Here is a 25,040-nt window from a genome sequence, read left to right as displayed (position 1 = left end):
TGGCCATTGGATTTGATAATCTACACTCATACAAAGTGGGTTTTCTGGCTGGTTGTTTTAATGAAAGATATTATAGCAGGGGTATATCCTGATGGGACTTACAGAGGCAAGTCTAGGGGCAGTACAGAGGCAAGATAGATGATGCAGTGAAGAGAGAAGGGGATTTTGGAAGTTCTTGAACAACCAAAGGGACTAAGATCTAGTACAGAAGTAAATGGGCGAGCTTCAGGCACACAGACAGTTCATTTATTTTAACAGGCTGGAACACAGAGCAAGATGATTTATTTGAGAATAAGAGCAGGAATTAGGTATTAGAAGTTTCATGTGCAGTCTGCGAGTTGGTATAGAGAAGGCAGAGCTGCAATCTGGATGGTTTGGACTTTTTGTGGTGACTGAGGCTAAAAGGGATGTAGGATCTAAAAATAGTCCTAATGATATGTTTCGGGGATGTTTAGGGGAGCTTGGTAAGAAGTGGATAATCACTTAAATTTAGTCATCTACATGTGACTGGTTTTTACCAATTTGTAGAAGGGAGTGCTGGGAGGGGAAGAAAAGTCAAAAACCTGGTAGTCTCATCAAGAATTTGAAAGGCTCTTTGGGGCACCTCCCTTAAACCCTGTAACTAAAGGTGTTGAGATCTCTGGTTCTTAAGTTAACTTCATCAGTCAACAGTATTTACTGAATGTTTGAATGTACTGCACTATCTGAGGTGCTATAATTCCTAATAATCTATATCTGAATTTGTTCATATACTATTAGAGTTAAATGATATAAAAATAATAAAAATAACAGGTGCACCTAACTCTAATGTAGCACTTACTATGTGCCAGATGCTGTTCTAAGTACTTTATTAATATATACATTAAATGATTTGGTAGAAGTGACTCAATGACACTGATACCATTATTATTATCTCCTGGACAATATATCCAATGCATAGCTCTAAAAATTAAATCCTCTTTAACTCAGAAGGCACCTGTTTAGGACAAACAATATTTTTTAAGTATACAAATTAGCCTAAATATTTTTCCACACAGTTACCTGAATAATGTTTTCCTGTATTTTTAACTTAGGACAGGGTTTTTCCTCTAAGCAGATTATTCAACTCAGTTAATATTTACTCTTTAAGAAAATTTTACTATTCTATTTCAATTCTGACAAGTTATGTCTGTTCCATGTTTCTAAGAATAGAGCTCTGCTGCTCTTAGCTTAATTTGGCATGTTAATTGCTTTTTTTTGAGGGGTGGGGGAGCTTTCTGAATATGTATAATGATCTTATATGTTGAGATTTTCAAGTAGTCCAAAATGTATGAATAGTTGCTATACACACATTCAAAATGACCGAACACTTCACAGCTATTTAAAGTTCATAAGATTACTACTGTCATTAATAAATGTTGATATCACTAAGTAAATGAAACTTTTCACCTAGGCGTTAATCAAGTGAAGTCTAGAAGTGCTGCACTGGAGTTCTTTAAAACTCTGCTGAATATAAAAACGGGTCCCAGATTGGAACAGGACTGCGTATGCTAAGTAGGACGGGGCAGATTATTAAGTGATCCTAAACACAAGAATAGGAGGGATGCTGAGGGTGAGGAACCAAGGAGGGCTTGGCAATGCACAGAGAACTTTTTCTATATTAAATGGTTTGAAATTAAGGACAAAAACACTATGAAGCCTCAAACAGAAAAAGTTTCACCAATGTAATTCATATGAAACTCATTTTAACTTAACATTAAAAAACAAAAAAGCCCCTCAAAAAACTCACAATGCAAAATGAGATAAAATCAAATGATAAAACTTAGAGGCAGTCTGTAAGCTATTTGGTTATCACTATTGAGTGGGGACTGAAAGGGGTGAGGAAATCAGGGGCATCCGGGAAGTGTGACTGGAGGATAATATGAAGAATGGAGGGGAATCAAAGGCTGTGGAAAAGGAGATGGGCTGCTGGGAAAAACCAAAGACACTTGTGAGGGAAGAGAGAAGATCCAACCAATATAGGTACTCAAGAGGTATCAGATTAGGTTGTCATGTTTTGGAAGGCCAGGAGATAACATTTGAGGTGAATGGAATAAAAATTAATTAATTCTATAAGCATTTATTAACACCAACTACATGCCAAACCCTAACTGAGGAGCTAGGTGTCTTGCAAAAGTTTATAACCGCTCAGCTTCCTTATCATTCAAAAAACATTAATGACTTCCTACTGAGTTCCAGGTATCCTAGTAGAACATGGCACATAATCTTAGTTATGAACATGAATACCTCCAGCAGACAAGCAATTTAAATGAATCTATAAAGTACAGGTTCTTTTTATGTACTGTGGTATATTTAGGGGGATATTAAACCAGATAATTTTTATACTATATTTGGGGGGGATACTAAACCAGATAATTTTCATACTAATAGAACTTGACTTATAACAACTCTCTAATCTGCAAAAAGTATCATGTGGCTTAGTCATAAGGAATTAGATTCAAAGGTAATCTTTCTATGAAATCTTAAAAAGAGTATTTTTGACACCAGTGAAATAAGAGACCTCTGTTATTCACCAATCACAGTACAAATCACCCTATTGTATTCAAAGGTCTATATTATATGCTCAAAGTATGCAATTTCAATCTACGTTGTTTCTAACAATAAATCCCTTGGTGCCGCAAAAGAAAGCCGCCAGCCAGGAGTCAGTAAGTGAAATTTAAAAAAATATTCTAGCATCAACTAAGATCCAATTATACCTAAAGTTATTTTTCAGTCCTATTATAACTTGTAAAATGAACTCAAGTTATAAAAAAAATTAGATATATAAACTATCCAATGTATGAGTTATAAAAATGTATAAAATGAAAAACAAAATGTGGGTACTCCAGTGCAAGAAAAACAGAAGCTAAAACCTCTACCCTAATACCTGTATTTCTAGAAATAAAATAGAAATGAAAATAGTAATGAAAAAGACAAGGTGAGAATCAGGAAAGAGGTCTGAAAGAAATAAAAACTATTAATAACTCACATATTAGCATGCAGGAATACTCTGAACCAAAGTGGGTAAGGGGATAACATTTAAAATGGCTTTGTAGAATTGATCAGCAAATAGAGGTCATGACTATTTTAGCGCAATGACAGCAACGTTTTGCTCCAACTCCCAATTAACTATAACGTAATTCTGTGGTTTCAACAGCTTATACATGAACTACTTTTCCTGTCTTTTCATTTGCATGCTTTTAATAAACTGAGTGACAAATATATCAATGCTAGTGTTATCTGTGTATACATACATAGAAGGGTGTATATTTACATAAACCATATATATATAAAAAGTTTTAAAGATATCTTTCTTGTTGACAATGGAAAATACCATGTAGTATTATCTACAATGAGTAACATTGTCAACCTTTAGTCTTTGCATCCTTTTGTGATATATACAATTGTAGTCAAAATAAGGTTAGTAAAATTCGTGGGGCAGTATTCAATTTAAGAGTTAAATCAGTGGTTGCCCATTCAATAAGTTTTGATTGTAACTTGACCTCAATGCCTACGTAATGACTCCCCCTTCCTAGGTAATTCCATTTCTCCCAAATATTTAAGAAAATTAAGCAGAATTTCTTACTTAAGAAAGTTTATTTTAAATCCACACTTTTAAAAGACAATTATTCTAGTAACCAAAAACAGTAAAGAAATTTATAAAAAATATATAAAGAAATATAGAACTGTTGACAGTTATAGTTTATTGTGCTGCTTCTATTATTTTCTTTAAAAGATAGCTTTAAGGGAATTTATTTTAAAAGGTCCTAAGGAATGTGTATGTATGTATTTTCTTAATTTAAATATCACTGATGTCAGAGGACAAATGCATTCTCAACTTGTTTTTAAATTAGACAATTTCTCATCCTTTTATTTTTACTAAAGTTGAACTGACTGCTTGAAAATATTTAGAAATATGAATATTTCCCCAAACCACCCCGTACCAAACAATAGGTATTTCATTCAAACAAATATTAATTTTTATTTTTCCTCCTATAGACAATAGCTCATTTCCTCAAAAAGTGGTATTACGTGATTTTTTAAAAATTTTGAGACTTTTAGTATTTGCTCATCTCTTTAAATTGTGATTTTAATATGTGAAAAAATATTCCATGACTGTGTAATTGTACAAGTTCACTAATTTCAAATTAAGCTAGATTAATAATATTTACAAAAAAGGATTCATTCAATTCCTTGAATAAGCCATAATATAGCTAAGATGTAAGTATATATAATACTAGCCAATTATTAAATTGAATCTATTTTCAAAACACTGAAAAATGAAAATATTTCAAAGTATCTTCTGTTTCTTTACTATAATAGTCTCCCTAAGGTTATCTAATAACATACAAAAACTAAACAAACCAGTATTTTCTTTGGTCAGACATTATACTCTACAGCATTTAGCACAGTCTAAAAAGGAGATGAGCATTATTAATTCACATTTTAATTTATGTATCAATGGGTTTATATTTTTAGAAAAGTCATTCAATTGAATCTGAGGCTATTTTGTTTGGTATTACATAAGAACATAAGGAAAAATATTTCTTATTCCCCCTTTTGTGCTAAAGACCTGCATGAATGGACAGAAAACATACATTTCTACACATCCAAGGTTTCAAGCCATAAGACTATTTTTTAAATAAAAACTCTATATTAAGACATTTTTACAAAGCAAATGTAAACAGAAATAGATTGAAAATAATTTCAACAAGTGGTATGTTACCTGGGTGGAGCTGGTGGCTACCGAGATGCAGTCAATAAAGCTGTGTCTTCGAGTGAAAAATGCAACTATCTGCTGCCAGCGTGAAGGTTCTGGCTCAGCCTGCAGTTCATCTGACGAGCCCTTTTTTGCCCAGTGTTTCTGCTTTGGGCCTGCTGAGCCATGGCTAGAGCTAGTATTGCCTCCTCGACTGCCGCGAGAGTATAGAAGTGTGTTGTTTCCGAAAATGTAATTCATCTCTGCAGCCCTGCAGGTGGTTGCCAAGCAGGCTTACTTCTCTACCAGCTGCTGAGTGGTGAATGATCGGTAAAAACTGCAGCTAGAATTACAGCAGCATCACTTGTAGATCAGTGAAAATAAAAACCTTGAGAAATGATGCTCATTTTCTCAGCGATTTCTTCCTATGAAAGAGCTCGTATCTTCCCTCTGTACCTGTTAGCTGTATGATGGCTGAGTTTATTTTTGCAGACAAAAAAGACGACATAAGGTGGATTTCTTTCTCATGATTATTTTTTCACCAGCGTCTGCAGGAACCAAAAGCTGTTCTTTTGTTAGCTGATAACTAGATGGACTGAAATCCAGGAAGTGAGGTCGATTAGCAGGTAAAGAAGGATGCTATAAACACTGGACTACCAAGACCCTGTGGGGTGCCTGATTTAAAGCACTGGGTGGAAAAACCCTGGATTACCAAGTTTCAACCACAGTCTGTAGTAAAACCCAATGGCACCTTCACTGCTTATATAAATTATAAATGTGAACTGAATTAAAACATACAAGAGGATTCTCTCTGCAAATAGTTCTGACTGTTTAAATGACTTCACTAAAAGAATCTTTGTCATTCATATCCAAATTTCTACACCAGGCAGGATCTTACACATCATCTGGCACTGGCTCTAAGTTGTTCAAAGGTGCTGCCTACGTTCAACTCTGAATATCTAATGATAGCGCTTCATTACAAATGGATTTTCCTTTATCATTTTATGTAATGTATGGGCTTTTAATGATTAATAACTGAGTCTCAAGGTAGATTAATTACTAAAACAAATATTTTGCTTCTGGAACTTTTATGATAAAAAAGAACTTTCAAGAAATTATTAGAATCATCTCTCTAGTATTTTATAAACATTCAGATTACAAGGTCATAAATTTCTAAAAATGAAAAAGAACGCTGGTAAATTTTTTGTTTTATAATCAGTGAAATGCGTTTTATCCAACTCTACATAAATACTACTCTGGTTCACCAAATACTATTACTTGATTGCTAAAGAAACATATTCTAACATCTAACATCTACGTTAACATAATAGTTCGCCTGAGAATTGCCTGGGGCGCTAGTTACATATGCAGATTGGTGTATCCTCTCCCCATCAAAACGTTAGGGGCAGGGGGAACCTGGGAATTTTTATGTTTAAAATGCTTCCCAAGTGACTCCTAAGTACCTTCAAGTTTGAGAATCACAAACTCCCAAGTAAGCCCTCTTAACACTGTGCTATATTAGTAAATATTACAACAATGGTCATTTTAAAACAATATGTGAACAAAAACGCTACTTAATAATTTACTATTGGTTGAATAATTCAATTTTTAAGTTAATAAGAGCATGTCGTAAGTCCCAACCTCAGCCACGGAATTTTTTCAGATGTGGACTGAATGTAGACTGACAAAATCTTGCTTGTCTATGTGCTTACCAGCACCAACTAGATGCAGCCTTTTGTCAAACTACAACCTTGAGGTCCACTGCAAATCTTGACTCAGCAAGAAAATATGCTAATACTGTCTCTATGATACCTCTGCTAAGATGTGAACATGTGCTCAGTAAGGGTGGAGAGCCATGTGGGACTCTTGAGGGTAAGATATTTTGTGACAGATTATACTAGAAAGTATGCTGCTTCTTCCGAAGGACTGTGCAGGCAGTAGCTGACAACTTGTGGCCCCAGACAGAGTGATCCTATCTAATTCGGAGTAGGAGAATATAAGAAAACACTAAGGGCGGACAGGTAACTAATAATACTCTTGTGAAGGAAAAAATGAAACCTCCTGGAAAAAAATTCAAGTTTTATTATGGACCAGGTACCTACTAAATACCTGATTAGTGTGGTTTATACAAATGCTAGGGTAATTGGTCTGGCCCTAAAATATGTGCCTTGATCGATGTCTGATGAAAACCTTAAGAAAAGGGGAGGAGAAAACCCAAGCACTGACATGAGTTCTGTTATTCTGAATTAGTATGGATGAAGATCAGGAATACAACTCTTGAATGCAAATCTCCTACCTCAAACTGTAAACAGTACTAACAGACATACAATAGTAGGCTCTTAGTGTACATGTATTTAGCCTACAGAGCCAAAGAACTTAGGGGTACAATCTAAAGTTGACAGATCACTGCCCCCCATATTTCCCCAATGTACAGGGAATAAATATTTCTCAATGTGAATTTCCTATCCAAATCCATTCACATCAAGAAAACAACTTCAAGTTTTGAGAAAGGCTTCTTCATGAAAATGTCCTGTTACATGACCTACAAAAATCCAGGAACACCTCATCCATTGGACAGCAGTCAGTATATGCACACACAGAATCTACACCTAAACCACAAGAGGGGTTTCCGTAAGATTGGACTGGGAGGTGGAAGGCAACCAACTGTTCTTTGCTTTAGAATACCCTCTCTCATTACACAGCAGAGATGAAAGATAAAACTCCATTAAAACCAAATTTAAGTTCATTAAAGAAAAACCAGGAAAACCTATTTACAACAATGGATTAAAAGATGGTATGCAATCTAAACTACCAAAAGCAATCACTATTAACATTTTAATATGACATACAAAGAATTAATATTCTTTTTTCTGTAATTTTTTTCTTTTTCAGAGTGATAATATAATCTATAGAATTCTAGCCTAAACAATAGGAGAAAGCTTAATTTAGTAAACTAAATATGATTAGTTCAGTGGATTACTATGTAATTCAAAACATGATTATGAAACATTTATGACTATGAGGAATATTTACTTTGTAATATTAAATGAAAGTAAAAACAGTTAAGAATTTATACTGGATAGGCTCTCAGTTATCTGTGTGTGTTTCTAAAGTCACAAACCCAGCAGTCTTTAGTTACAGAAACAAAGGCAAGTACTAAATAATCTTTTATGTTGGTTTTTGAGACGGAGTCTCACTATGTTGCCCAGGCTGGTCTGTTTGAACTCCTTGGCTCAAGCCATTCTCCTGCCTCAGCTACCCACGTAGCTGGGGTTACCACCATGCCCAGTTGACTAAATAATCTTAGTGAAAAATGTAAAAAGGTAAAGGACAAGGGGACAAGAAATACTGAAACTCTAAAGTACAAAAAAAAAAAAAAAAAAGAAAAAATACAAAGTAATTACCAAGCTAAAGTAATGTAAATGCAATATAACAGGAATTTTTATTACTCTTTTCTAATGTGGGCTATTAAATTTCAAAACATAGAACTGTATTGAGATAACACAAGACTGAGAAGACTGACAATAACATATAGATTTGTTATTTATCTAGAAAAACCCTGAATGTCGCACACACAAAATCCCTTCTGTATGAGCACCATCTAGTGGTCAATGTATGCAAACTGTATGCTCACCTTAGTATACCAGGTCCATCTAAAATAGGTAAAATTCAATAATATTTTAACATGTTCCAGAGATGTAAAAATAAAGTTGATTTCAAAAACTGCTCATTATATACTAGAAATAGGAAAACTTCTATTCCTCTAGCATTTGGTTCAAAAGGCCTGCATTTGCTTGTGTCCATTTTTCTGCCACTCCCATTTCCTACATTTTTTTTTTTTGCTAGGGATTTCATTTCACAGTATTCTCAATACTACTGGATGAAATAAAACACTAGGAAATATATTTTTTAGCACACTTATCTGCTCATTTCCTGTTTTTTTGGTTTGATTTCAAGTCCCTCTCAGCAATGTTTACTTTATATACGATAGTTTGAACATAATTTTTCTTGCCATTGAAGACAAAAACCAAATATATATTCTTTGTTTCTTCAATGATCACTGCAACCTCTCATACACTCAATAATGCTCCTACTGTCCTCCTTGTTGCTTCATGTACATTTCAAACTTTTTGGAAAAAGGCGAGGTGATTATTTGTTCGATTTAGTGTTCTAACAATTTTTCCTAATTCTCAGTTCATTTTTAGTTTTAGAATCTTGACACTTTCTTATATAACCCCAAAATCTACCCACTGTGTCCTTCTCTTCTACATTAAGATTTAAAAAAAACTATTACATCCCCAATTTCTTTCTTGTTATTCTTCCCAACACTGGCAAGAAAGTATCCCTTTCAGAGTCTTAAATTATAAAATCGTAATTATCTTTATGCCAAGTCCTGAATAAAGTAACCCAATCACTATCTTACTTTATTCATGATTCCAGTAATGAGAGCCACCATCACCACACCACCACCACCACAATAATCTAATAGATTAATTCACGGCATATTTCATGGTGGCAAACCCTTCATAATAACATTCCTCATACAGATCTTTAGATCTTGCCCTCATTTCCTAACATGCAATCTAAGTATCAGCAATAATATCATAAACCTTCCTGCAATTCTATAGTTTCTTGTGATTATCACCCTTCCACTGTATTTATTTACCCCAGTAACTGCCTCCTCCGACTTGGCATCTTACACATCCTTCAACACTTTGTTCAAATGTCAACTTGCTTTTTTCAGAAAACTCCAAGAATTTAATTTCTCCCTCTTTCATGTTACATCATATCTTTCCATTAAAAAATGCTAATCACTGATGTCTAACAAAGCTACTAGCATAGATGTTTACTAACTGTTTGCTAAATGCATGTACTTGCTTGACACAACTAATATCCTAGCAGTTGATTTTTAAAGCATCTATTAAATTCTATTTTTAACATTCGCTTTTATTAGAATTGTGAAGACTAAAGCTGTGCCTAATTTACAATCTATTCAGCAAACCACTGTTATTCTAAGATACTTTTTCAAATTATAAAAATAATAATTTATATCCTGCCTTCTACATGCAGCATAACAGCTGTTCACTTCACTCTAAACCACAATATTATATAAGAGGAAAAGCTCTCTATATTAGCTTTTATTTTAAAAAACAGACTACTAGTCTAATACTTGACGCTGTATTTTAAATAAACTGTTAAGCTTCTTACAACATTTATTCTGGTTTTTTAAAAGTTAAGATGAAAAAACATTAAAGCTTGCCTTCTTATGTCAAAATAAGGGTTGTTCTCCTTCAATTTTGGTTTTCTAACAAAAAGTTAAAGGAACCCTACCTACTCTGCTATGCCTACCTACTCCAAATCTATTACACACCTCAAATAATTATTTCACGTGGCACCTGCCACAGTAACTGATGAATGAAAGAGGGGAAGCAGGTAGAAATTCCCCAAACAGCCTTAATCATTCTTAAATTACAATTCTATCAGAATACAATCTGTCAGAAAGTTTCAAGAACTTGAGAAACGTTCATATTCTTTTGACCCAGTAATTTGACTTCTGGTAATCCATCCAAAGGAAATAAACTAAATACTTTTCATGTCCAAAGATTACTCATTGTAGCTTTCCTTACAAAATCTAATAAAAATGAAGGTAACAGATATCAGAAAGGTGATATGGTCATCAAACTATGGTGCAAATATATCAGGTAACAGTATGTATCAAGTACTTGATACATCATGATATTACACAGGAAATATACAAGAAAATGGTGTTTAACAAGTTTACAATAGGAAAAAACATAAACATATTAAAGCGTGATTTAGAAAGAAATGATAGAGAACATACACAATTTTTTTCTACTGGGATTGAAAATCCTTATCTATTCAGTTTGCAAATATGAATTAGACAGCCAGCAAACCAAAGTGAGGGAAAGGGGACTAGTGGTTTCACTTAAGAGCCCCAGAGGATTATTTATAATTGTTTCAGGGACTGATTCTGTTAATACCCAACAACATAAAACAAAACGAACAAGGCAGAGCAAGAGAATGGCCTACAAAGACGGCCAGGTTTTCAGCTGCTTCTCATGGAACCAGCTGAATTATGACCATGGTGCCCTGAGACTCACGAGAGCCTGCTGGTACTTTCTTGATCTTAACAAAATGTGTCGTGTCAACAAAGGTTTACATATGACTACACAAAGACTGCCACTCAGGTAAGGCAATGAGAAAATGCCAGCAACTAGAAGATTTCTACCAATTTCAGAAATGGTAAATGTAGAAAAGGTAAGTCTTACAACTGATGATAAAGGACGTTTTAATTTTAATAACATACTCCTTTATGTAAGCCTCTATAAAATATTTCTTTAAGAAGCTGTAAGGGACATAATCCTTTATCATTGTAATAATAAACAAAAAGCAAGTACATGTAAAGAAAAAGAGCAATTTAAAGCAGATACCAAAAAATTGACTTTACATCACTTATGGTCAGGAGATTAAGGAACGAATGAATCAGATTAAGAACACAGTGAAAATCTTAAAGTATTAATGTGTTCTTTCTCAATACTATAAATTTAAGTCTCTCATTCTAGAAGGAGGATTCGACAAATGATGTCAGAAATTTACTTGTAAATATGAATAGCTCAGCACAGATAGCACAGTAGTGCAGGAAAATACCTCACGCTTTGCATTCACGGGGGACTAGTTCCAGGACTGCCCGAGTATACCCAAATCCTCGCATACTGAAGTCCTGAAGTCAGCTATGCACTGATATGAAGTCAGTCCTCTGTATACTCAGGTTTTGCATCCCACAAATATTCTTATGTTTGATTGCATTTGTTTGAAATCTGCATTTGTTTGATCCACATATAAGTGGAGCAGTGCAGTTCCAACTCATGTTGTTCAAGGGTCAACTACAGTAGCAGTAATAGTGGCGGGACAATGCTTCGCAACTGCGCCCGTACATTAGAAACACCTGGAGAACTTCTAAACCTCCCAAAGGCCAGTCTGTATTCCAATTCACGTACCAAGATTGATCACCCAGCATTTAATTAGAAGAATCACATATGGAGATGGCTGCTAAAAGGGTTTTGTCGGCCGGGCGCGGTGGCTCAGGCCTGTAATCCCAGCACTTTGGGAGGCTGAGGCAGACAGATCACGAGGTCAGGAGATCGAGACCATCCTGGCTAACACAGTGAAACCCCGTCTCTACTAAAAATATCAAAAAATTAGCCGGGTGTGGTGGCGGGCGCCTGTGGTCCCAGCTACTCGGGAGGCTGAGGCAGAAGAATGGCGTGAACCTGGGAGGCGGAGCTTGCAGTGAGCCGAGATCGTGCCACTGCACTCCAGCCTGGGCAACAGAGCAAGACTCCGTCTCAAAACAAACAAAACCAAACAAAACAACAACAAAAAAAGGGGGGTTTGTCATATTAATCTTTGATTTACACCAAAAGTCTTTCCAATTATCATAATGAAGTAGGTTTTCACTGATGAAAGTAGTGGCTTATGAAAGAGCAAAATGGGATTTTGCTGGTGAAATGCATAGTATCCCAGTTATGAGAACTGGTTGAATTAATTTAGAGACAGAATTCACCCTTGCTCAGGAAAGGGAAGACTCTGGAGAGGCCTAAACCCTTTGGGATAACACCTTAGGTTTAACCCATAAGACGTCTGGAGACTCTGGATAAACAAAATCTTGTGTCTGGAATATTGTTTTATCTGCTTAGAATGAGCATTTTTAAGGCAACAACGGAAAGCTGGGGTTTCATCAGATTTAAAGAACAGGCTACACAAAATATGCATGCTGGTTCACTGTTTGTTTAAATGTCTGCTTGTGTCATAATCTGCAAACATACCAAAATAACTAGTAAAAGACCTACCAAAAGACCAGAGTTAGCCATGTGCAAATTGGCTTTGGTTGGTTTGTAACAATGAGGATAACCAGAAATTCAAAACATCAGAAATTTAAAAAGTATACATATCCCGGGAGTGTTTTTGGACCAAAATAATAAACAAATTAGATTAATTCCATCAAGATAAAACCAGGCCTGGGCTGACAGGAACAGCCCACACAACAAGAGGGGAGCTCGGGCTTTAGTGTGCTAAGGTTCTTACGCTGTCTGGAATAGGAGTGAAAGGCATTTATTTACTTCAGACTTTTTTAAGTTAAACATATAATAAAATTTCTACAATAACCACTAACGGAAGAGAAACAATTTTTAACTTCCAAGCTAATAGTAAGGGAAAATGAGATGAGAAAATACAATCCAAAAGAAGATATGAGCCAGGTGCGGAGGCTCACACCTGTAATCTCAGGACTTTGGGAGGTCAAGGGAAGAGGATCACTTGAGGCCAGGAGTTCAAAACCAGCCTGGGCAACAAAGCAAGACCCTGTCTCTACCAAAACAAAAAAATAGTCAAGCATGGTGATGTGTGCCTGTAGACCCAGCTACTTGGGAGGTTGAGCTGGGAGGATCACTGGAGCCCAGGAGTTTGGGGCTGCAGTAAGCTATGACAGCCAATGCACTCCAGCCTGGGCAACAGAACAAGATCCTGTCTCATAAAAACAAAAACAAAAAAGACAATATGAAAGGAATAGTCCCTAATGTTTAAGAATTAAACACACTTCTAAGTAACTCATGAGGCTAACGAAAAACAAATCACACTGGATGTTAAAAAAAAAATACAATAAGAAAACATTACATATTCAAACTTGTGGGATACATTTAAAAATCCTGTTTCAAGAAATATGTATAAATGAATACTACTAGAAAAGAAGGCTGGTAATCAGTGCAATAAGCAACTGACTTGAGAAACTAGAAAAACAAGAAAACAGAATAAACTCAAAGAAACCAAAAAAGAAAAAAATAATAATGATAAAAAGAGAAAGGAAGAAAAGATAAAAGAACTGTTTCTGCCACTAACTGGTGAACAGCCAACTGATTTTTTGGCTGTTTACTCTCCCTAACTCTCTTTTAGTTCCTCAAGGGAAGATCAGATTACTTATACTGAACACAATCTTTAATTGATATTCAGCTATCCTACGTGTAATTTATATTTACATATACACATATGCATGTACATACATAAACACGTCTATATGTATGCGTATGTGTGTAAAAGAACAGAGGGATAAGGGTGGGCACACAGGGCAAGGACTCAAGATAATTTTTTTTTAAGATGGTTCTTTGAAAAGACCATCTTTGAAATTGACACTTTTGGCAAGAATGGTGAAGAAAAACAAAGAGTCTGAAATAAATGATATTATGAACAAAAAAGGGGCCATGCCTACATATGCTATAGATATTAAAAGGTATTAGCAGGATATCATAAATAATAATTTGAAAATACATTCTGAAATGTTAAAAATTACTCAAAAAAAAAAATAGCCTAGCAAAATTAACTGATAGAAAATTTGAATCGTACTATCATCACTAAAAATTTTAACCAGTAGTATGTTATCACTCCTCAAAGAGAATTACAAAATCCAGGTACATTTTACTCGTAAGAAATGATCCTTAAGCTAAATACACACAACCAGTAAAGGATTAGTATTCAGAATATATAAAGAAATACAAATCAATAAAAAGAATGACCCAATACAAAAACAAGCAAAAATCTTAAACGGGCCCATAACAGATAAGGAAACCTAAAGGATCAATAAATACATCATACCTCCCTAATAAAATTCCCATTAAAATCACAATCAGATACCATTTCAAAACCAAAACAATGTCAAAAATAAGAATACTAATTGAACATGGATCAACTAAAAACGTTAGATGTTGCTGCTGAAAATGGAAATGACACAGCTACTGAGAAACACTCTGGCATTATTCACAAAGATGTATATATAACCTGTGTTTTTAGAAGCACCTTTTATACTAGTAATAACTTGAAAATAAATCCATATCCATCAAAAGTAAAATAAATTGTAGTATATTCATGAAATAGAAAACTCTGAAGCAGTGAAGTTAATCAACCTGAGGAATGTGATACTGAGTAAAAAGTGCAAGTTAAAGGTAAGATACAGTATGAGTCCATTTACATAAAGTCCAAAATATGCAAAACAATTCATTAGCAATCTAAATATATGGTAGAACTTTAATAAGAAGGGTAAATAAACTCAGGATTGTAGTTACTTCTGAGGGGAGAGATGATAGGATCAGGAAAGGTCACATATTTGGAATTTAAAGATTATGTTAACGCTCTTTTTCTCTTTTGAAATGGAGTCTTGCTCTGTCGCCCAGGCTGGAGTGCAGTGGCGTAATCTAGGCTCACTGCAACCTCCGCCTCCCAGGCTCAAGCGACTCTCCTGCCTCAGCCTCCTGAGCAGCTGGGACTACAGGCGTGCGTCATCACGCCTGGTTAATTTTTTTGTATTTTTAGTAGAGACGGGATTTCACTATATTGGCCAGGCTTGTCTCAAACTCTCGACCTCAAGTGATCCACCCATCTCAGCCTTCCAAAGTGCTGGAAACACATTTTTTCTATACCAACTAATATTTAAAATCAAGTGTTTGAAAATATTTCAGTGTGTTGTATTTGAAATTTAATAGTTATTTCCTTCATGGCAATTTTTAGACTTAAAGATAGCATCACTGAATAACATTCATTTATAAAATATATATTTAAAAATGTTTTCCGTTTTCCTGAATACTAACGAGCACCTTGAAATTCTCCATAACTATGAAACTACAATGGGGGTGGGGGGTAGGGAGAACCTACATGAAAGAAAACTTCTCTCGGAGCATGAGCTGTATGTCTAACAAAAGTAACAGTTAATTCATAACAATAATAAATAGATACTATCCTACCTTTATTGGTGAAATATGAGAATGAGAAACAAATCCATGGACATTCTCAATCTCTGATAAGTTCTTCTCTGAGACATGAACCAGTTCGGGACCTACCACTTCATTCGTGATTTGTGGGGAAATGTGCTCCTGAGGGGGTGTATCTTCATCCTGATACCTGTATTTCTGTAAAGTAAAGAAAATAAATATGAAAAAGCCCTGATAAGCAAAGTGAGTTTAATTCAAATCATGGTTTTCATAACTAGCCAAATACTCAATATAAAGTATATTTATGGTTTAATACATCAGATCTGAGAAATAGGATTTTATTTTAATTTTATTTTAGAAATAATGCCAATAATTTAATAAAATTATTTAATTTAAACATTAAAAATAACTCAAAGCTAGGTGATAGAGAAGCCTGAATATTGGACTGCTCACTTCTTACCCAATGTTAGCTGAATCATGTATCTCTAAGACACAATTATTTAAATAAAGTCAACGTGAAAAGCCCAAGTTATGCACCTTAGTCTGGTTTTCTTACTCTGTTAACTTGCATACAAAAATTTTTTAAAGTCAGCCATTTTAATTTCTACCTGAAAATTAGTTCAGCAGACAATAGCGTTTTTTATTTTACCTATAATCTCTCTCTCTCTCTCTCTCACACACACACCTCTATGCAACCTGTTTCTAAAAAACTACTATAATTAAAAAAAAGCTTCCTCACACCAAGCTGAGAAGGCCGATGGCATAAATAAAGCCACACTGAAATAAAATATTCTCTTTCCCATCACCCTCAAATAAACCTACTCATAAAGAAAAGACACAAAACAAGGCACAATAAAAAAAGAATTTCAGCAAGAAACCAAGGTTTATTAAGTTGCTCTTATCAATGATTTAAACAAAAATAGCAAACATAAAGTGGTATTTTTTTAAAAAGGCATACAAGTGGGTCAGTACCGAGTAATCCCACTACTGGGAACAAAACCAATCAATCAATAAATGAATAAATAAATAAATCATTCTATCAAAAAGACACATGCGTGTTCACTGCAGTGCTATTCACAATAGTAAAGAAATGGAAACAACCAAGATGTCCACCAATGGTGGAATGGATAAAGAAAATGTGGTACATAGACACCACAGAATACTATGCAGTCATAAAAAAGAATGAAATCATGTCCTCTGTGGCAACATGGATACAACTGGAGGTCATTATCCTAAGTGAACTAACACAGGAACAGAAAACAAAATACTATTATGTCCCCACTTGTAAGTGGGAGCTAAACACTGAATACACACGGGCACACAGACGGGAACAACAAACACGGGGGACTGCTTGAGTGGGGAGGTGGAAGGGGGTGTGGGGTGGATGGCTACCTATCGGGTACTATGCTCACTACCTTGGTGACAGGATCATTCCTATGCCAAGCCTCAGTGACACACAATTTACCCATGTAACAAACCTGCATACGTACCCCGTGAACTTACAAGTAGAAAAAAAAAATGGGTCAGTAAACTTAGAGGGAAAAATGCTCAACTTCTTTAGTGAGAAGAAACAAACAAACAGAAAAACCAGCATCAGCTGAGAGACAGTATGAAGCAGTATTAAGGAGGAATACCAGTTATCTGTTGTATAGATGAGAGGGAAAATGTACAAACCTGCATACGTACCCCGTGAACTTACAAGTAGAAAAAAAAATGGGTCAGTAAACTTAGAGGGAAAAATGCTCAACTTCTTTAGTGAGAAGAAACAAACAAACAAACAGAAAAACCAGCATCAGCTGAGAGACAGTATGAAGCAGTATTAAGGAGGAATACCAGTTATCTGTTGTATAGATGAGAGGGAAAATGTACATTTGTAAATGCATACCAAAAAAAAAAAAAAGAATCGTAACTGTGGGCTTGAATGCTGAAAGTTACTATACAACCTCCAGTATCACTTTTTAAACAACATCCTTCTGTAAAATGGTACAATCACATGGAAAACAGCAATCTGGTTTATATCAACATTACCTTATTCAACATGATACAAGAATAGTGTTTTCACAGGTGTTTTCAAAACCAATAAAAAAAGGTTCTCTAACTTTATCCTGCAAGCAAGGCTGAAGTTAACATAAACACAGAAAACCTAACACAGTTTACATACTCACTTGAGTGGAAGCACAAGTTAAGTACTCTCAGGAGTAGATACAAGGAAGGAAATTTGGTGCCATCTTTTGAAACTCTACAGGTACTCAATAACTTAGGATATACTTTAGAAGAGATACACGGATAAGGATATTCACTACAGTTTGGAATTTTAAAAAACTGACAATAAACTGCCTTTCAATCAACTAACAAAATGTCTAAAGAAAGGAGACACACCCATCGTAGGAAATTCTACATAGAAGTTAAATTGATCAAAAATCTACATCTTCTAATAGGACAAAGTAAAAACATAGATAACTGAATGAGGAAAGGATGTTTCAAAGCTATAGATACTTATATACACATGATATGTATTTTCTACATAAAACTGTATGTGTACATAAATATACTTAAAATTTTATATAAATGCATTGTTTAAACATTTTAAAGCAACAGTGTGTGTATGTATCATTATATATGTGTATGTGTATATCCATGTCTATGAATGTACGTATGTAATCTGGAGGGACGTGAAAGGAATTAAAATAAAAAAGCCTCATTCTGAAAAGGAAAGAAATAATTTTAAAATTATGTCTTTTAAGTAGCTTTTAATCTATAAGTTCCCTCTTGATCCTTTTTTATTTCCTATAATTACGGAGAAACTCAAGGCATTTGACCTAAAGAGGTTCCAGTAAAATGACTGCAAAATCATGGGGTTCTTCAATGTAGTCCTTTTGCTTCCTTATTTCCTGCAAATTGGCAGCTGGACACAAGGAACTGATTAGTCTCACATTCAGTCCTTTTGGTGAGACTACAGGTGGTGGTGTGTTATTTTATCAGAAGGCATATGCTTGTCTCTCTTTTTGTAAAGTTAGCAGCTCTTGATATTCAATGCCTAAACTAATTCATTCATTGGGATTTGCAAAAATTGTGACAAACTAATTCGCTATTTATTTTTCACCAATGCAATGGAATACATGTATAAAGAGACACTTCACCTACGATGTGGTTATCCGTTGGTATGGTTCACACAGGTGAAACAGGAAAAATACCCTTACTTACTAGTTTCCAAGACAGATTTGAAAAATTGGCTCCCTGCCATCTCCCAAGGTGATCAATTAGTTTCTATATAGCATTCAATGCAATCTCTGTCAAAATTCCATCAGGCACTTTTCCCCCACAGAAACTGACAAGCTGATCCTAATATCCACATGGAATTGCGAGGAATGCAGAATAGCCAAAATCATCTTGAAAATGAACAACAAAGTACAGGGCTCACACCTCCTGATTTTGAAACTTACTCCAAAGCTACATTAATCAAGACTACAGTACTGGAGTAAATATAGATACACAGATCAATGGAATTGAAGAGTCCAGAAATAGATCCTTACATTTATAGTCAATTGATTTTGGACATGTGTGCCAAGGGAGAAACAATCTTTTTTTTTTTTTTTTAACAAATGATATTGGGACAACTGGATGCAAAACCATGAAATTAGACCCTTTTCTTACACTATATACAAAAATTAACACAAAATTAACTGAAATTAAATATGAGCTACAGTTAGAAAACCATAAGTGTAAATCTTTGTGACGTCAGGATTAGGAAATAGTAGCTTAGATATGACATCCAAAGCATCAGCAACCAAAGAAAAAACATAAATTGGACTCATCAAAAAAAAAAACTTTTGTTCATCAAAAGCCACTATCAAGAAAGTGAAAAGACACCCCACAGCGGCCAGGTGTGGTGGCTCAGCCTGTAATCCCAGCCCTTCGGGGGCTGAGGTGGGCAGATCACGAGGTCAGGAGTTCGAGACTAGCCTGGCCAATATAGTCAAACCCCGTCTCTACTTCAAATACAAAAATTAGCCAGGTGTGGTGGCGGGCGCCTGTAGTCCCAACGACTCGGGAGGCTGAGGCAGGAGAATCGTTTGAAGCCGGGAGGCAGAGGTTGCAGTGAGTCAAGACCGGGCCACTGTACTCCAGCCTGGGTGACACAGCGAGACTCAGTCTCAAAAACAAACAAACAAACAAAAAAAAAAACCCAAAGAATGAGGAGAAAAATACTACAAATAATATATTTGATAAGGGTCTAGTGTCCAGAAGACAACTTACAGCTCAACAACAAGACAAGTCAATTTAAAAATGGGCAAAAGATTTAAACATTTTCCCAAAGAAGATATACGAATAGCCAATAAGCACATGGAAGGATGTTTAACATCATTAGTTATTACATAAATGCAAATCAAATCCATAATGAGATACTACTTCACATCCAACATGAGGACCATAATAAAAAAAAGACTGACAGGTGTTGTCAAGAATGCGGAAAAATGGGAACTCTCGTACATTACTGATGGGAATGTAAAACGGCACATTCCCTCTGGAAAACAGTTTGACGGTTCCTCAAAAAGTTACATGAAGTATCTTAAGACCCAGCAATTTCACTCAAGAGGGAGAAATGGTATCAACTGCTAATGGATATGGAATTTCTTTCTGGGATGATGAAAACCTTCTGAAATTAGTTAGTGGTGGTAGGTGCACAACCCTGCACACATAACTGTATACTTTAAAAGAGTAAATTTTACAGTATATCTTTGAATTATTATAAAAATTATCACGATAAATTGATGGATTACACATATCTGATGATAAAATCTATTGAAAAAATCTTCTCTGAACCTGAAATTGACATATCTCTAGCCAATGGGAATCTCTTAAAGTTTCTGAGTTCCCTTATACTTGTCCCTTTAAGGAAACCTTTTATAAAAACAGTTACCAAATCTAAAGTCTATTCTCTATTACAGGTTGAGTGTCCCTAATCCAAAAATCCAAAATCCGAAATGCTCCAATTTTCAAAACTTTTTGAGCACCAACATACCACAAGTGAAAAATTCCACATCTGACCTCATGTGATGGGTTGCAGTCACAACACTGTTTCATGCACAAAAACAGTGTATATGAAGTCCTTCAGGCTACGTGTATAATGTGTACATGAAACAAATTTCATGTTTAGATCTAGGTCCCATCCCCAACATATCTCATTATGTATATGCAAACATCCCCAAATCTGAAAAATTCCACAATCCGAAACACTTCTGGTCCCAAGCACTTTGGATAAAGAATGCTTAACCTGTAATTATTCAAAAAAGAGAAACCTTGGGTTCCTTACAATTTTTAATTGAGAAAGCACTTCCAAGTACTTTCAAGGCCATCATTACATTACACAGCAATATTCATCTCTATTTCTTGTTATCTAAAGGTTTATCTCAACCTATTTCCAATTTTTATAACACTGAAAACTTCATATAAAACCAGTTTGCCAATAAAGTAGAATGTAGAAAACTAATGCCTCCCTAAGGATGGTCCAAGTCTAACTTACCTAACACTTAGACTAAAAAGAATTACAAAGTGGTGATGAGGGTTAGGGATGAAGGAGGAAACATTTTTTAAATGATTATAGTAAGAACATTCTAAACACATTTTCCCATCCTTGTTTACAATTTTCAGGCCACTATTTTTGACATAAAACTTTACGCTGCCCTTAATCTTGGTTAACAACATCAGCAATATCATTTACTTACTCACTACTATGACGTACGTATAGGAATGTGACTAAATTACTACTTCACTGCTGTTAGACAATTTCCAGATATCTTTCTTTAGAAACAATTTTCTGATTATGGAAATGATGCAGATTCTTGATCTATTAGAAAATCCAAAATAACTAAAATTAAGGCCAAAAACTAAGTATTTAATAAAATATTTAGTACAAAGTTCTTAAATCAATACCAGTTGAACAAATATAATTATTATTAGTGTGCACATATCTCCCTATCTACCCTTCAAATATTTATTATTTCAGTAGTAAATTTAAAAGAAATATTTGGTACCACATATTGTTCCATGCATGCCAACACACTTCGTTTTAGGAAAAACAGTAACACATTAACATAAAAGGCACAGTGAGGCTTAATGTGAATTCCTGAAACAGATGAGGATTAACATGTGTTGAGGAATGGAAGCCAGTATTACCCTGTTACCAAAACCACAAAGGACACAGCAAAATAATAAAACTACAGGCCAATACCACTAATGAACATAGATGGAAAAATCTAAAGAAAATACTAGCAAATCAAATCCAACAGCACCATCAAAAATATAATACCCCATGATCCAGTGGGATTTATCCTGGGGAGGCAAGGATAGTTCAACATACACAAATCAATAAATGCGATACATTACATAAACAGAAATAAGGTCAAAAGCCTTATTTCAATAGACTCATCTCAACAGACTCAGAAAAAACATTCAATAAAATTCAGCCTCCTTTCATAATAAAAAGTCCACAACAAACTAGGTTTTGAAGAAACATATCTCAACATAAAAAAGACCACATATAACACACCCACAGTCAACATTATAGTTAGTGGCGAAAAGTTAAAAGCATTCCCTCTAAGAACTGGAACAATACCACAATAGCCACTCTCACCGCTCTTATTCAACGCAATACCGGAAGACTTGCCACAGCAATTAGGCAAGAGGAAAAAATAAAAGGCATCCAAATTAGAAAAGAGGAAGAAGTCAAATTATTCCTGTTTGCTGATGATATGATCTTATATCTAACAAACTCTAAAGACTCCACAAAAAAAACTCTGAGTTGGTAAATGAATTCAGGAAAAGTTTCAGGATACAAAATCAATGTACAGAAATCAGTAGTGTTCCTATCCACCAATAATGATCTGGCCAAAGGCCCAATCAAGAAGGCAATCCCATTTACGATAACTACAAAATAAAATAAAATAATAAAATATCCAGGAATACATTCAACCAAGGAGGCAAAAGATCTCTACAAGGAAAACTACAAAACAATGATGAAATACAAGGCAGATAACACAAACAAATGGAAAAACACCCCATGCTCATGGATCAGAAGAATGAATAAAGTTAAAATGACCACACTGCCCAAAGCAATCTAGAGGTTCAATGTAATCCCCAGTAAAATACCAATATCATTTTTCATAGAAGTAGAAAAAAAAATCCTAAAGTTCACATGGAACCAAAAAAGAGCCCAAACAACCAAAACACTTCAGTGAAATTACTCAGACACAGAAAGACAAATACTGCATGCTCTCACTTGTAAGCGGTAGCTCAATAATGTGCACACATGGACGCAGAGTGTGGAATGATGGACAACGCGGACTTGCAGGGGTGGAGGGGTGGGAGGGGTGGATGACAGGAGGCAGTCTGGTGGGTACCATGTGCACTGCTTTAGTGATGGATGCTCTGGGGGCCCTGATTTCACCACAACGCAGTTTATTAATGTAGCAAAACTGCACTTGTACCCCATGATTATATACAAATAAACCAAATGCATGAAAACCATAATAAATGTAAGATAAGCAGAATTACAAAACGAGTGATAAGGATAATCGTAAATGTATTATATCTGCACTTCACGTCTACCAAGGAAACACTGATTGCTGCCTTCCTGAAGAAGACAAAAACCTTCCAAATTTCTCAACCAGATTATAGAACCTGAAAACACAAGAGACTCTCACTTTGAATATGAATTCCAATGTTTTGGAAGGAAAAAAAGCAAACTGAATCCAACACTACGATGTGAAATGTATCCCAACAATAAGGATGGCTCAATTTTAAGACAGTCATAATTCATGTATTTTAACATATGAAAAGATCAATGAACAAAATTTGCATGATCATCTCAATAAATGCTCTAAGAACCACCACCTAAGAATCTCAAAATTTTAAACTCAATCCTGATTTTAGGAGAAGAAAAACTCTTAGCAATACAGAAATACAAATAAACTTTTAAAGCATCTACCAGCAATCATATTTGATGGTGAAACAGAAGCATTCTTAAAGTGGCAATCAAGGCAGTATCATCTTACTCAACACTTCTCTAGTTTCTAACCAATATGCTAAAAACAAAACAAAACAAAACAAAACAAAACAAAAACAAGAAGCGTAACTGCCTAAAACTGCAAACCAGAAAATTGTAAAAGAATTGTAAGGAGATGTGAGCATTACTTCTGAAGACATGTTCACAACTTTAGCCAGTTTCTCAAAGGGATTTGGGGAAATTACTTTAAATAAGTCTGGGGGGTAGGGAGGAATGCTGTCCCTGTCAGAGAATGATCCAGTCTAACCACTGTTAGATTTGTCGTAAAAGTGACAGTGACGCGGAAGGAAAAATGTGTATTTTGTGTATAGAAATGTTAATTTTAGGCCTGGGATGGTGGCTCATGCCTGTAATCCCAACACTTTGGAAGGCTGACACAAGAGGATCACTTGAGCCCAGGAGTTCAGGACCACTTTTGAGACTCTGCCTCTACAAAAAATTTTAAAAATTAGCTGGACATGGTGACGTGTGCTTGTAGTTTCAGCTACTGGGGAGGCCGAGGTAGGAGAATTGCTTGAGCCGGGGAGGTTGAGGCTGCAGTGAGCCATGATCACACCACTGCCCTCCAGCCTAGGCAACAGAGTAAGACCCTGTCTCAAAATAAAATAAGATAAAATTTGTAACATCTCCATCTTGTAAAATACTTAGAAAACTTTGTCATAGTCTGTGTCATGAACTTTCAAAAACAGTTCCCAAATCGAAAGATTACAGTATCTCCATTGGAAGACTAGGTTTTCTCAAAGTCAGAACCAGGATATTTTAAATTCTAAAATTTATCTAACTAGCAAATACCGTATTCCACGAATCCAGTACACATCATCAATTATAAGATGCCCCAGTAATTATATTTAGCCCCCCAAAAATAAAAAAGAAAAAAAAAACACTGCCAAATAAATTGTGAAGTACATCAATTGCAAGTAACTCCAAATTTGAGACAGGTTAAAAGTAGAGAAAAGTATATTTTAGGATCAATAAAATACATTCAAAGCCACTGACTTTACTTTCACTTTTGCAGTCTTTAACAATTAAAAAAAAAATTTTTTTTTTTCTTTTTTTTGGAGACGGAGTCTCGCTCAGTCGCCCAGCCTGGAGTGCAGTGGCGCAATCTCGGTTCACTGCAAGCTCCACCTCCCGGGTTCACGCCATTCTCCTGCCTCAGCCTCCCTAGTAGCTGGGACTACAAGCGCTCGCCGCCACGCCTGGCTAATTTTTTTGCATTTTTAGTAGAGATGGGGTTTCACTGTATTAGCCAGGATGGTCTCGATCTCCTGACCTCGTGATCCGCCCGTCTCGGCCTCCCAAAGTGCTGGGATTACAGGCTTGAGCCACCGCGCCCAGCCCAACAATTAAAAAATTATCCTTTCAAGAGCAAAACTATACTCTTGGTTTCAAGGTTAAAATAAATGGCCTCTGTCAGGGAAAAAGAGCAGTCATTAAATTGTATTGCTCAGGCAGGCAAGAGCCACAGCAAGCAGTAAAAGTG

The 25,040-nt window shown here is 35.3% G+C and overlaps 1 protein-coding gene across 2 annotated transcripts in view; it reads right to left on the bottom strand.

Annotated features, from left to right (window-relative positions):
• DLG1 (discs large MAGUK scaffold protein 1) overlaps positions 1-25,040 on the bottom strand; it is a 271,867-nt gene that overhangs the window by 151,460 nt on the left and 95,367 nt on the right. Inside the window, exon 5 of one of the 2 annotated variants that reach the window (XM_023214799.2) lies at positions 15,526-15,690. In XM_023214799.2, coding sequence (XP_023070567.1) covers positions 15,526-15,690 — 165 coding nt within the window. Of the gene's footprint in view, positions 1-4,744; positions 4,994-15,525; positions 15,691-25,040 lie in introns of those variants that run through there. The other variant, XM_031935281.1, reaches the window with a different exon arrangement.

This window comes from Piliocolobus tephrosceles, chromosome 2, assembly GCF_002776525.5.
Source record: "Piliocolobus tephrosceles isolate RC106 chromosome 2, ASM277652v3, whole genome shotgun sequence".
NCBI lineage: Eukaryota > Metazoa > Chordata > Mammalia > Primates > Cercopithecidae > Piliocolobus > Piliocolobus tephrosceles.
The sequence above is the reverse complement of the archived record's forward strand: the minus strand, read 5'-3'. Positions and strand labels throughout refer to the sequence as shown.